The sequence below is a fragment of the Camelus ferus genome, chromosome 11 (genome assembly GCF_009834535.1).
Source record: "Camelus ferus isolate YT-003-E chromosome 11, BCGSAC_Cfer_1.0, whole genome shotgun sequence".
NCBI lineage: Eukaryota > Metazoa > Chordata > Mammalia > Artiodactyla > Camelidae > Camelus > Camelus ferus.
In genome coordinates, this window is record NC_045706.1 from 38,267,404 (window position 1) to 38,282,477 (window position 15,074).

At 31.4% G+C, this 15,074-nt stretch overlaps 1 protein-coding gene across 1 annotated transcript in view; it reads right to left on the reverse strand.

Moving 5' to 3' along the window:
* Window positions 1–15,074, reverse strand: part of PCDH15 (protocadherin related 15) — a 1,335,438-nt gene that overhangs the window by 353,182 nt on the left and 967,182 nt on the right. Inside the window, exon 10 of the mRNA XM_032491427.1 lies at window positions 11,343–11,498. Within this exon, the coding sequence (XP_032347318.1) occupies window positions 11,343–11,498 (156 nt within the window). The remainder of the gene's footprint in view (window positions 1–11,342; window positions 11,499–15,074) is intronic.

Sequence of the window (15,074 nt, forward strand, 5' to 3'; positions counted from 1 at the left end):
CTTGTGTTTATCCTTGTGTTTATTAATTTTACCTGTCAAGCTGACTGGGCCATGAGGTGCCCAGAAACATGGTTAAAGAAGATTCCTGGTGTATCTGTAAGGATATTTCTGGATGAGATTACCATTTGAATTGATAGAGTGAGTAAAGCAGGTTGCCCTCCCAAACACAAGTAGGTCTCATCTAATCCACTGAAGATCTGAATAGGACAAAAGGCTGAGTAAGGAAGAATTTACTCCCCGTGCCTGACCATCTTCAAGTTTGGACATCTGCCTTCTCTTGCTTTCAGACCTGTACTCAGATTGGAATTTACACAATCACTTCTCCGGGTTCTCAGACTTTAGTCTTGGGCTGGAACTATATCAGCTAGGCCTCCAGCCTGACAATTGCTGATCTCAGAACCTCTCAACCTCCATAATCTTGTGATCCAATTCCTTATCATTAATCTCCTTTGCTATCTACCATTCTATCTAGCTATCTATCTGTCTGTCTATCTATCAATCAATCATCTATCATCTATGTATCTCTCAGTTCTGTTTGACTAATACATCCTTGATCCAGTTTCTCAACAGTGAACAAATAAAATTAAGAATTTGATTTTGCAGAGGTAAAGGTTAGTCTCCCAGGCTCTAACTCACCATGGTCTATATGGGCACTGAGTAGCCCTCTGTGGGAAAACTGCTGATGTAACTGCACTAGGGGCCACACAGTCTTTTAGTAGTTTGGTCATATTCCATGATCCTTTTAAGACTGCCTACAGTTCTTCCATAGTCAGCTATGCAAGATACTGTAAATTCCTGAACTCTAACTTATGCAGGCCTGAAAAACAGACCCATTTGCAAATGATTAGTTACTGTCTTCTTCTTGCCCCTGCACTTATCTTCAAGGTTTTCTCAATTACATGTATGGTTTGAAGATTATCTTTCCTAAAAATAATCTTTCCAAATTAGAAGATATCCATGCTTTGGCTATAATTCAGCCTTTAACTTCCTCTTCTGATAAAGTAATTTCATTAATCTCTCTTCCCAGTCATCCTTGCCTTGGAAATATGCTTTAGAAATAGTGATATATTTAAGAACCAAAGGAGTCTCCACAAATGAAATGGAGTGTTGAATTTGTAAACAGGTACACATTGTTAAGAAATTCAACTTTTTCTCACAATGATAAAATTGCATTATCTCTTAATCTATGATTATTTATTGAGAGTGTATTATGGGCCAAACCACTGTTTCTATGACCATTATGAGTGGTTTTATATTAACTCATTAATATAATATTTGTTTTATTTAAACATTCATCCAAATCAAATGTCTACTTGAGGTCTATTGTAAAATTTTTAGAATTGGTAGCAAATAATACACATTCTTGAATTTACATTCAGTGGATGTTATCTTGCAGGGATTTACTAAAATCATAGGGAGAAAAATAAGAAAGGAATTACACATGTTTTTCATGTTTCCTTTAACATAAAATAGCTTTATACCTGCGTATTAAATCTGGACTTCATTTTTATCATGAAAGATAATTAATATTGAAAATCACTTCCTCTGAATAAATTATTATGGCAAATTCATGTAGATAAGTATCTTCAAGATAGAGAAAGAATTATTATTAGAGAGAGTGAAAAGCTCTAGTCATCTCTACTAAAAACTGAAGAGCAATTATGCTTAGATTGAATTAAGCTTAAATTGAATATATGTGTGTATGTATCTCTATATGTATGTATATATATATACGCATATGTGAAAGAGCATATTAAATTGAAAGTTGTTGAATAGTTGACTATTACAATCTTTTAAAACAGGTGAAAGTTTGATTTTCATTTATATGCTTAAATTAGAAAATGTATTTTCATGTGCTTCTTTTCCTTCACTTAATCACCATGTCTTTTTTCCTCTCTTATCCTGTCTCCTCTTTCCCAGAATGTGTCTAATTCCTTAGAGAAGGAAAACAGAGACAAGTAAAAGGAATGAGGGCTTAGTCTTATTTCTTTTCTTCAGAAGCTTTTGTGTGTTGTAGATTAAATGCCAGTGTTGTCTATTGAAAGAAATTCTGTGACTGGGAATGACTCTAAAGGTCCAGTGATTTATAATCCTTCAGTAGCTAAGTTTCCAATACCATGGACCATGTTTCTAAAACTACATACATATATTTATTTTATTGTATGAAAATCACCTATGGTACAATAAATAAACAAACAAACAAACCAAACAAGAACAAACACATAGATATAGAGAACAGAGCCATGGTTACCAGAGGGGAAGGGGGACAGGGAGAGGGCAAAAAGGGTAAAGGGGTCAGTAGTATAGTGATGGATAGAAACTAACTTTTTGTGGTGAGCATGCTGTAGTGTATACAGAGGTTGAAAGAGAATATTGTACACATGAAACATAATGTTATAAACAAACAAACAAAAAAAGATAGCAAACTCCCAATATAATACAGTCAACTCCTTGAGGGCAAGAACAATGTCTTCATAGAAAAAGAATTCAATACATGTTTATACCAACTGCATTCTGGAAAAAAGAAAGACATTATATGGATAATTGATGGAGCTGGACTAGAAATAGTAATGTATCAGTGTTCATTTCCTGATTTTCAATAGCTATTTGTCATGTGGGAGGATCTGTAGTAAATATACACTAAAGTATTTGGGGGTAAGAAGGACTCTTTTTAGTAACTTAGTCTCAAATGGCTCGAAGAAAAAACTTGCATTATTCTTGTAATTTTTCTGTAAGTTTGAAACCATTTCAAAATCAAAATAAACCTTTCCTGGCTAAAAAAAATCATCTTATTATATCTAGAAACTGTAGAGAACACATAAATATGTGTAAAAAAAAACAGTCTTAACGGCCGCCCCTCTCTCTCTCCCTTTTCGGAGACAGCTCGCATTGTGTCTATGGAATGTGTACCTACTTTTAATCTGAGCACCCAACTCCCACACTTTGTGGCCTTTCTCTTGCCTTTCAATGTATCTCTCTGAATAAATCTACCTTCACTCAAAAAAAAAACAAAAAAAACAAAAAAAAAAACCCCAAAAAAACAGTCTTAACTATACATGGAATCTCACTGTTACAATTGATCATGGAGACCATTTGTGTATTTAGGTCTACCAGCAGAATGACTGATAAGAATGGATGTTTAAAAATACTTGTATTAAGTAGAAGGAGATGATACATTCACTATGAAATGTGAAAGAATAGCACAAAACTAAGAATCTCATCAAAAAAATGAAAGCTCAAATTGGATAGATTCAGAAATGTCACTTCACTGTTGTGAGAGAAAGCTGAAGTTCTCAGTGATGTTCCACTAATTACTGCCTGCTTACAAATTTATTTTTTGCATTTCCTTAGTTTTCAGATATACAAGTATTTCTAAAAAGTGTACTTCCAAGGCAGAGTTGACTTGCAAGAAAAAATGGCTAGAATCTGTACTAAGTACTTTAAAAGCATTATCTCTTTAAACCTCAGTGTAACTTTGTAACATTTTTTTGTTATTAAACTTATTTTAAGGTTAAGGAACCATATGCTAAGAGAGTTTCTGCCTGATGTCACAACTCTAATACTTCACAGATAAGGATTGCAACACAAACTGTCAGACTTCAAAGTGTTAATTCTCAAGTGTTATGAAATATTTCGGAAATTTCATAATTTTTTATTAATAAAGTTTTTTAAAAAAGGAAGTGAAGGAGGAAATAAACATAACTTGGCACATAACAGAACTCAAGATATACAGTAATCTGAAGTGATGCAATTTGAATATGTATTCTATCAAAGATAAATTATGTTATCTTTTAGCCTTAAGGAAAAATACTTTTGAGATACTCTACAGAAAGACTAAGAGATTCAATTTAGTTCATGCTTGTATTTTAAAAAACTGTATTAAATAAATATTGCTAGTGAAAACAGGTTGGTTCTTATCAAGCAAAATATTTCATAAATTCCCAAATTCACCATTTCAGTATGCTAACATTTTCATTAGTAATTAAATCTTTATTGCTAGTGTATTGCATAATGCTTGAAAAAGCACTCAAAAAATGTTCAAGGGGCAAAGAGAAGATGGAATATATTCAACCACAGCAATTTGCATTTTCATCAATAGTTCTCAAAAAGTCAATGTTTCATAAATCTCTAATAAAATTGTTGGGTGAAGGTTTGATGAGAAACAGAATATTTACAAAGTCTTAAAGTCATTCCCCACAAAATAGTTTTAATTACTTATTAATTATTAAGTACAAAGATTAGTAAATATAGAGGAAAGACCTGGTAAACACTGTCTTACCACAGTGATAAAAACTACCATTACCAGTAATAGGACACACTGATGTTGTGAGTCTCTTTTGTGATGTACTATGAAGAAAATGCTATCACTATTGTGGTATTCTTGAAAAAAAATCTATAATCATAAGGAAATATCAAGTTATTCTAAGTTGAGAAATATTCTATAAATAGCCCCACTACTGGAAATTATTAAGGTCATTAAAGTCAAGGAAATATTAAGTAACTAAGATTGAGACTAGAAAGTAACTAAATTCATTGTGTGATCTTAGGTTGAATCTTTGACCTACAAAGGACTTTACTGGAAACATTAGCCAATCTTGGGGTCTGTAGATTATATACTAGTATTGCATTAATGTAATTTACTGATTTTGATGGTTATATTATAGTTATATAGAAGAGTGCCCTTGCTTTTAGAAAATACACAATGAAATGTTAAGAATTTAAGGGGTTTCATATTTGCAACTTAATCAGTATAAAAAATAATTGTATATCTATATATGACTATAGAGTACATATACACATACAATCTGGTGATCAGCACTCAGTTTTGAAGGTTGCCTCAGTTTCTCACTTAGATCTGCCACTTATTAGCAGTGAGACCTTGGGCAAATTAATGTTTCTCTGTCTCATCTCATCATGGAAAATGAAATACAGAAATAATTTGAATCTGTGTGTAGGTATAAGTTAATTTTAAACAAGATGTTTCATGGAAAATACTTAACATTAATAAATGTACTTAATAAATGATAATTGTTAGAATTCATCTATCATTGTTATTGGAATCTGTCCTGATTCCATTCAGGACATGTGATCAGGATATGTGATGCCACTAAATTGGCAAGAAGATCTATGCAGAAATCTATAAACATATTTTAGATAAGAACAGATTTAAAATTAATCTGATGTCAAGTTAGTTCCTAATGAGTATGCCTAAAATTCAAAGAAGTACGAAAAATAAATACTAAAATTATTTAAAATCTAAAGTTTACAGACATTTAAGATGTTAGGACATAATCTGAGATAAATTTGTAATGTCAATGGTTAAGAAACAACTTGATTGTTCCTGAAACCCAAGGTTATTCAACTACTAACCTTTATCTTCCTAAATTGTAAATGGCATTTTAATTTTGATTTCTGAAACATCCTTTAAAGTTTCCTTATTAAGAACTTAGAGAACTTGATCAAACACAATTTACTAAATTGGCTGTATTTCTCTTGGGACCCTTTGCACTGAACTTCATAAAACTGTGCAAGTAGGAAAATCGTGTAGAGGGAAAAAAAAGGGACATTTAGTCAAAGGGGAACCATATTAATGTTAATCAATATGACTTTAGTTTTTCTGGGACATGAAAAGTAGGGTAAAGATTCACAAGCAGTGTGATAGTCATATCCAAATAAATACATAATTTCGCCCTAGAGTTATTGGGAAAAAAAAGAGCTATAATTTACATAAATACAAAACTTTCCCTTGAGCTATGTGAGAAGTACTACAATGCACATAGCTCATATTTACCAAGTTATAAAAAAAAAACAAAACTGGGTTTCTTTTGTTTTCATCACTGTTTTGTCAACCTATGTGATTTATCACAATAACCTAGAAAGTTTTTACTCATTTCTTAAAATGCTTTCCCACCTATAAGCTTCTTCTCAAATTTAACTCAAAACAAACTCCTACTCTCTAGCTCATCTTTATCTCAGGAAAAATCAAAGTGAACATATATGTTAAATAATACTTTCCTATCTCATGATTATACCATTTCTAATTTACTGAGAAGTCTATTTATAGAATTCCTACAATATGTGAGGCACGACTCTACTCAATGAAAAAAACAAAATGCTTGCTCTAATAATTCAATTCTAATAAGGCAGATACAACAAACAAGGGCAGATACAACGAACAAATATATATATTTATAATATCAGGTTTAAATAAGTGATAAAAGGATAACTCATTTCATATTGTCTTTTAAAATTTGTTACAAAATATACAGGTAAAGTTATGCACTAAAATTGGTGGGCTTTTTTTTTTCTTTTCTATTTTAAGATTTATTACATATACCCATTAAAACCCTGTGAGTTAAGTGTTCTAGTATTATTATTCGTATTTTTTACATGAGGAAAGTGAAACACAGAACTTTTAACTTTATTAAAGAAAAATGCAATTAACAAATGATAAGCCAGTTCTAGCATAGTTGGACATTTGAATTGTCGCCAATTTATGACTATTATGGAAATATCATCAATGAATCTTCTTGTACATGTTTTTTGGTGGACACATGTACCACAAGAGCAAAATTGCTAAATCATAGGGTATCTACTTGTTCATCTTTTGTAGAGACTACAAACAGATCTCTAAAATAATAGTACCAGTTTACTCATCTACCAACATATGAAAGTTGTGGTTACTCCATATCTTTACCAAGACATGGGATTGTACTTTCTTTCAATTAAAATCTTAATTTAATTTAAAATAAATAGATACAATTGAAAATCCATTTTGATAGGTGCTATGATCAGGGAATCGTATATTAAATTTGCCTCCTGTTTGTTGCTCTTTTTTTCAAAAAAAATTTTTTCCCTGCAAAAAGATACTTTGTCTCCAGCAAACTTGTTGAACTTGTTTATTAACTGTAATAATCTATATGTAAATACTGTTGGGTTTCTACATATGCAATAATACCAGTTAGTAATAATGAGAGTCTTATATGTCCTTTTCTAAATAACTGTAAAATTTCTAGTTTGTTTCTGTTGTTTTTTTAATTGATTTTAAGCTCAACTGCACTGTGATTAGAAAATATATTCTATAATTTCAGCCATTTGGAGTATATTGACACTTCCTTTATAGACTAGCATTTGGTAAATTCTTATAAATGTTTCATGTACTTGAAAGAATGAGTTCTGCAGTTGCTGAGTACAGTGTTTCTCCATGGAATCTACCAGGTCAATTTTGCTAATTCCATTGTTCAAATTTTCTAAGCCCTTTCTGTTATTTTTCCCTACCTATTTTGTCAGTTACTAGGAGTAGTTTTGCATTATTTTTCTATTGCTACAATAACAAATTCTTATAAATTTAATGGCTTAAATTTGTATACATTTATTATCTCACAGATCCGTTAGAAGTCAAAGGCAAATCTTAGCAAACTAAAATCAAAGGGTTGGCAGGATTCGGTTGCTTTTAGGAGACTCCAGGAATAAATTCACTTCCAAGCTCATTCAGATTATTGGCTAACTTTATTACTTTTGCCTTTGTAGGGCTGAGGGATCTGACTTCCAGGTGGTTCTTAGCTGGGGTTCCTTCTCAGTTTAATGTGTTTGCATTCCTGGCTTATGGCTCCATTCGTCTTTAAAGTCAGCAAAGACAGGTTGAGTCTTTCTCACTCATTGATTCTCTTTAATCTCCCTTTCTGCTTCATATTTCCCCCTTTTTCTTCAGACTCCCTCTGACTTCAGCCAGAGAAATCTGTCCTTTGAAGAGCTCATGTGACTAGATTGGGTCTACCAGGAAAATCCAGGATAATCTCCTGATTAACTTTCATAACCTTAATCACATCTGCAAAGTTCTTTTTCCAAGGATTAGGATATGGGCATCTTTGAGGGGCTAATGTTCTACCTGCCACAGGTTTTAAAATATCCCTCTATGATAATAGATTTTTCTATTTCTCCTTTAATTCTTTCAATACCCACTTAATTATTGCTGAGGCCATGTTATTAAGTGCAATTGAATTCATAATTGCTATAACTGTCTGGCAAATTGAATCTTTATCATTATGAAAGTTCCATTTATTCTCTACTAATGTTTTCGGCCATCAACTCCATTTTGTCTGATAATAGCATAGCTACAACAGCTTCTGCAAACTAAGTACTTGATATATCTACTTCCATCTTGTTACATATAAACTTCTGAATCCTTATATTTAATAGTGTTTAATGTCAACTGCCTACATTTGACTTTAATTTTTAATCTAGTTTGGAAAAATCTGCCTTTCAGTTGAAGCATTTTTCCCTTTACTTTTCATGTAATTTTTGAACAGAATATTTAAATCTACTCTTACTAAATTGATTATATTTTGTCCTACTTTTTCTATGTTCTTTTTCATTTGTTCCCTTTCCTTATTTTGATTAATATGTTTGTTATTTATTAGTTATTTCATGCTCTAGGCAGCAAGAACATTAGAATGCATTTATCAGTTATCTCATGGTTTATAACTATTATTATTGTAAGTATATATCTTTATATGTGAGATATATATATATCCTCAAAAGAAAGCATTATTCACATTTTATGCATCCTATTCATTTAGATTTAGTCACTGTCCTCAAATTTTTATTTTTGATTTTTCCTTTAAGTCAATATATTTATTTATTTATTTATTTATTTTGTTTATTAATTTGTTCATTTGCTTGTTAATTTATTTATATTTCCCTACCTCATCTAGTTATCTTCAAGAGAATAACTGGTCTCAATTATCTGGCATTCTTCAGTCAGAAGAAGATTTATGTTTTGTATGACTGGAAATGATACAGATTATGTGAATCTAAACCTCCTCAAATAGCCACATAGTACCACCTCTGTATACAGGGTGAGAAGATTCCTAAGACAATGCTATTGAAATATATTGATGAAGGTTAAGTAGGAACAAAGAGGAAAGAAGTATAATTCCTTTATATTTGTATATGTTATCTTTTAATTGCACAGAATAATTTATGCTTAAATTAATATCCAAAGCTAGGATGTAATTAATGTTCAACATTATTTATTAAAAGTGAGGTTCATACTTCTAAGGTATTTATTGCCAAAAAAATAGTAAGCCAAATATTTATTGTAATTGTTTAAGCAAAGTATTTAAGAAACCACAAAAGATCAAATAATCGAAAGGTTTTAAGGACAGAGTATAGGAGTTAATCATTAAAATAAGTATAGTAAAAAAAATAAAGTAAGAGAATACATTTTATGTATTATTATTTTTAACTGCATATACTTCTATTATTGATATTTGGGCCTAAGTATATAATCTAGCTGAATTAAATGAAACTATAAAATAATAAAGCATAACTAATCCAAACAACTTATGGACTAGTGAAATATGAAGAGGTAAATTTCCTAGAAAACATAGGCAACATCTGAACTAAGTCCTTTCCTTTTTTGAAACTGAATCAAAGAAATAATTAAATAGATTACAATTAGTCCCAATTTGAGTAAAAGAATAGAAAATATTACTCCAATAATACTTACCCGACATGACAAAAAACATCCTACATAATACAGTGATACTGTGTACTGCTTGTAATCTATTTGGAATTATGAAACATATTGCAGTAAGCACATTTTCAAAGTAAAGCAAAGAAAATGCAAAGCTATTTAAATTGCAGATTATAGGCTTAAAATAACTCAAAACTTGAATTCTTTCTCTCTCCCTCCCTCTCTCTCCTTTCCTCCCTTTTCCTTCATTTCTCCTTTCCTCCCTTCCACCCTCCCTCCCTCTTTTCCTTTCCTCTTCCTTCCTCTATTTATTTCTGACTGTAAAACATTTATCTGCAAGAAAACATTCTTCCAGAAAGTATCAATAAATTATCTCCAATAAATCACATCATGTCACAGCAGCAAAGTACATTTAGGGTGACATTCAAAGTGATTAAAAAAAAAGAACAAATTAATAGTGACTGAAAAAAAAACTGCGCTGTCTGTGAAGACAGCATTAAAGACAAGGACAAATATAACCTCTGTATTATCGTGAGATTAATTCTTTACAAGCTCAAGAAAGCATTACATCTGCCTTGTCTTGCCCTCGTTTACTTTTTATTACGGCAAAAGGAACTTTTTGAAATGGGATGCATGTGTTATCAAAGACATCACTGCCAGAAAATATTTATCTTCTGAAAATTGCTTAAGAATGATCAACAATTAGATTGTACAATTTGTTCTTCAAACCAACCAGGCTAATTACTTAATGATGTAATTGTCCAAAATTAATTGAGAGTCTCCAATTACCCAGAGAAAGAAAAATACTTGCAATGTCTTATGCCTTACTTGCAAACAAGGAATTTTAAACCTTAGTGGCCAATTCATGTGCTGCTCTAGGTCTTGGTTTTCTCATAGTGAAGGAGAAGAGTGACTAACGAGGGCTTTAATTTTAGAAACTTTTTTTAATAAATCTGTGATAATGACTTTATACCTGTCTTTTAAATTTTAATGTAGTATACAATATTTTGCACCAATAATCCCTTAAACTGATTTTTTTGAAAAACATTTACATCATTCTAGTCGTAACTGCATTAACTGAATGTCATAGTAAAAGAAGAAATAGCATGGATAATATCTTGCAATCTTGCACAGAGTAAAATCTATTTTATAGGCAGCATTGTAGTTGCAGTATATATATGTATATATGCATATGTGTGTGTGTATATATATTTAACATATACATGGTTAAGGTAAAATGTTTGATGTTTCTATAAATTGTGTCACTCTAACTGACATTTATCCAGATGCTGTAGGAGTTTAGAGTTTCGAGAAATTGAAGATTAATGAATGTATATATTTGGGGGTGATTAAAGAAATGAGAAATGGAAACGGGTCATAAGCTAAACTCTGAAAAATAAATAAAAACTTGGAGACTTGCAGTGTAGGCAGGATTCCATTCTAAGTCAACTGAGCAGTGTGAGCAAAGCTGAAGAAATGGATATATTTTTAAGATATGAGGAAGTTAATCTGAACAGAGTGAGGAGTTATCAAAGGGAAACTGATGTTAAGAATATATTGACAAAGGAATATCTCCTGATGAGCCTCAATAAGCAGGTATGTATGTAGATTCAGGCATTAAATTGTTCAAGATGATTTAAAAAATACCAGTAATTTGGTCATTATACATACATAGATTGTTTTTCCTATAGCAAAGTGAATTCATGAAATCATACCAGAAGTCATCCAGACCTTACTTCTTCTAAAGCATTATTTTAAAAAAATGTTTTCTTGATATTTCTGAACAGTTAAGACTACTATTGTAGAGGTATATAGTCGGTCACATATATCAATAAAAAGGAAATAGAAATGCACAAAAACTGACCTCGTTCACTGTGGCATAGTAGCTTTCATGCTTGAATGTGGGTGAGTTGTCATTCCTGTCCCTTACCACGATTCGAACTTCATGGTAGATAACAGTGCCTACTTTTTTGTTGATGCACTGGACTTGCACCACGATGGAGTGTATGTTCATTGGCGGCTGCAATGCAGAAATTGCATCTTTTGAAAACAACAATTGAAACTGAAGTGTCTCATTTCTGTCAAAGTACTTGGTTAATACAATTTTCTATGCTTGTTCATTTTTAAATCATAGTAATCTATAAAAATTGATCTATTTGCACTATTTTAAGGACAAGAGAAGGTAATCATGATTATTCTGTGGTTCAATTTTCAAAATACAGGGTCTCAGATAGCATTATGTTCTTAATTAGAGGACTGATGATGAATACAATCACAAAATTAATGCTGAGATTTGATGGGATGCCATGAATTTTGTCCTTCCAAGTTAAAGAAGCAATGATATGAACCTTTAATTTATATATATAAAAAATGCATTAATGATAATATCCATGGAGTAAAGAGATTATATAACATTTGTGTTCACCTATACTTTTGCTAAAATATTATATTTTCATATCTGATAAAATTAAAATACAGATAACCAAGAGAATCCATTTACAACCCAATTAAACTTACTAACTCTATATAGTTAAATGATTATTTGCTAATCTTTTCCTCTCTCCAAATATACACCTGTTATACACACACATACAAACACATACACATAGTGAATATTATGTCATGGTTGTAAATGAAGATTTACTGTAACATTTTCACATATACTACAATGAAATTATACAGTGCAATTTAACAGGATGCCATAAGTCTATTGCATAGTTGGTCTAAGTAAAAATTTATGAGATGTTTTATGTTGTCAACTTTTGTCATTATAAACAATACTTCAGTAAACATTCTACACATACATGTGTGCTAACTTGCCTAATTTCTCGTGATAAATTCTTGGGGGAGGGGAGTGTCATCAAAGGGGCATTTATTACTCAGGTGCTGTGGCCAAGGGCTTGCAGATGTGGGATGCACACTTACATCTCTGACACTAGAGTCAAAGTGCTTCATGCTACAAAATATTTCTTTGTGATTTTTAAAATATTTTTTGTTTATAAAATTTTCTCTACATATAATTTTGGTAGAATGATCTCTTCTGACCATTACATCTAAATTAACAAGCCTCCAGCCAGCTCTCTCCTTTTAACTTTTCCTCTCTTTATTTATTGTTCGTACTGCATTTCCCATGAAACTCAAGGCATACTATACATTTTATATATTTGTTTGAAGTTTGTCTCCCTTCGCTAAATGGGAAGCTTCACAAAGCCTTGGGTGTTATTTTGGTCATGACCATCTCTCTACCCAGGAACTAGCACCATGTCTAGGACAGATGATTATTACCTGAGTTGTACTGCTTGGCTTCTAGTTCCATAACCTATTAACTGTATGATCTAGATGCAAAATCTCTGTCCTTAGTTTATTCATCTCTAAAAATGGAGGTAATGATAAACAGCAATGTGACTGAATGTTGTAAGTTTTATATAAGCTTTTATGAGGCATATGTTAATGCATAATAAATGTAAACTATTTTTTACTTACAAAAAGCTAAAATTCCAAAAAAGCAAACAAACAAACAGACAAACAAAAACCCCATGAATCTGTAAAATACAAACTGGCAATCTTGGATTATAAAATAAATTATTAAATATTTGGAGTAAAACTAATTTAAAGACATAGCAACAATTACTGGAAACTAGGATAGGTTCATGAAAAATGTCACATTTCTAAGTGAGAAGAATACTGTAGAAACTATACCTAACTTGAAGAAAACATAGTTTAATCTTAAGATATTTTTATAGCCAATAAAGAGAACGGTAGTTTAATTTTATTGTACCTGACTGAATAAATGTACCTGGAAAGAATAAATTGAAGCATCATTATCCATGTATGGAGGAAGGTCTCTAGTGAAGTGCTGTATAGCTCTGTGTTCCAATATCTACCCCATTTCACTCTTAATCACTGACATACATAAAAGTACTAAAGTAATGTGGGTAAAATCTGTGAATGTTACACTGGTCAGGAGGATGTATAATACATTTGATGACAAAAGACAAGGTTTTAAATCATTCTAATAAGTCAGAATACTTCAAAAATCTATAATTCCATAATAATAACTTAAAATCACTTATATTAGAAAAAACTTCATCAAATATAGTAACAAATGGCTACAAACATTAATGTGAAAATATAATTGTGAAATTTTGATGAGTAAAAGATGAGTTTATGTGCCAACACTAAATGGGCGGCTGAAATAATAACACAAGCTACTTCATATTCATTAATTATATCAGGTGCAGAGATAGATGGATTGTAATAGGCACCATTTTATGGGCAAATAAGATGTGAAGTCTAATCACGCTGAGAACGTGTGATGAAATTGGAGATGCTCACGCTAAAAATCACAAGATTTATCAGACACCTGAATGGTTGTTATAAAAAGATCAATTAGTTTACCCTTTGTAGTTTCAGAGAGGAGAAATAAGAATGATGAATGAAAAGTATTACAAAGAGTGTTTTCAATGTAAGTAGAGATTTTCTATTAATCCACGGTGGGACAGAATAGAATGGACTATCCTATAAAATCAAGCCCCATCCCTGAAATTCTGCCAGTTTGGGGCTAAAAGATCATTTAAAAAGACTAGGTCTTAGAAGTTTTCTGGAAAGAATTTGAATTAGATGCCCTCCATCTTTACCACCAGTTTTAAAGTTTTTGCTTTAATAGATTTTTTAAGGGAAAGTCCTGCATATTTCAATTATAAAGTAAAAAATGGAATAAATACCTGTACTATTAGCTCTTGGCACACCTTCTGGAAGACAATCAGGTGACAATTTATGTTCTTCTAAAGTTATTTATCTTATAAATATTGCAAAAGAGACCTATAAAACCACTGTATCTCAACTTCTAATTCTATATTGAGTGCTAGCATTGGGATATAAAGGTTACAGCCTCCGCAAGTAGAGGATCAAATGTACTGTGCACTGAGCCCCCACTTAGTCCTGCTAAGTGCCCATAAATTAGATATAACCAGGTCACCTGGAACTCTTGTCACTGTCAGCTTTAGTTCCCTATCCAACTGTTAGTACCAAGGATAGAATTTAGCTTACAATAAATTCCAACCATAATGAATCATGATGAAAGCAAGAATTCCCTGTGGCTAATATATAACACACATTGTAATCTCACATTACAACAGATTCTATTCTGCTATATAAGAAGGTCATAAATATACCAAGTACAGTTCCATCAAGTCTGTTAGTGAGAGTTTAGGGATTCCAAAATGCTTAGGAATGTGTTAGGGAAATTTTGGTTTACCTTTAATAACCAGTGGCAAAAATAAGTCATGACAATTCTATTTTCTGCAATTCTCTTAAATTGCTTCATTCATAAAACAAAACAGAAAAAAAAAAAACTATACATAAATTGTCTAGGGGTAATTATTTACGACAACTACCATTCATATATCCCAATACATGTAAACTATTTTCCAAAATAAAAACAAATATTTAGCATAGTACTCTGAATGCATATTCATATGTTGGTGTATATGTTTGAACACATTTTAACACACATAGATAAGTTTCAGGAATGATATGTACCATCAGTTGATGGAAGTTATCTTTGAAAAATAGGTTAACAGTAAAAAGTAAGGGA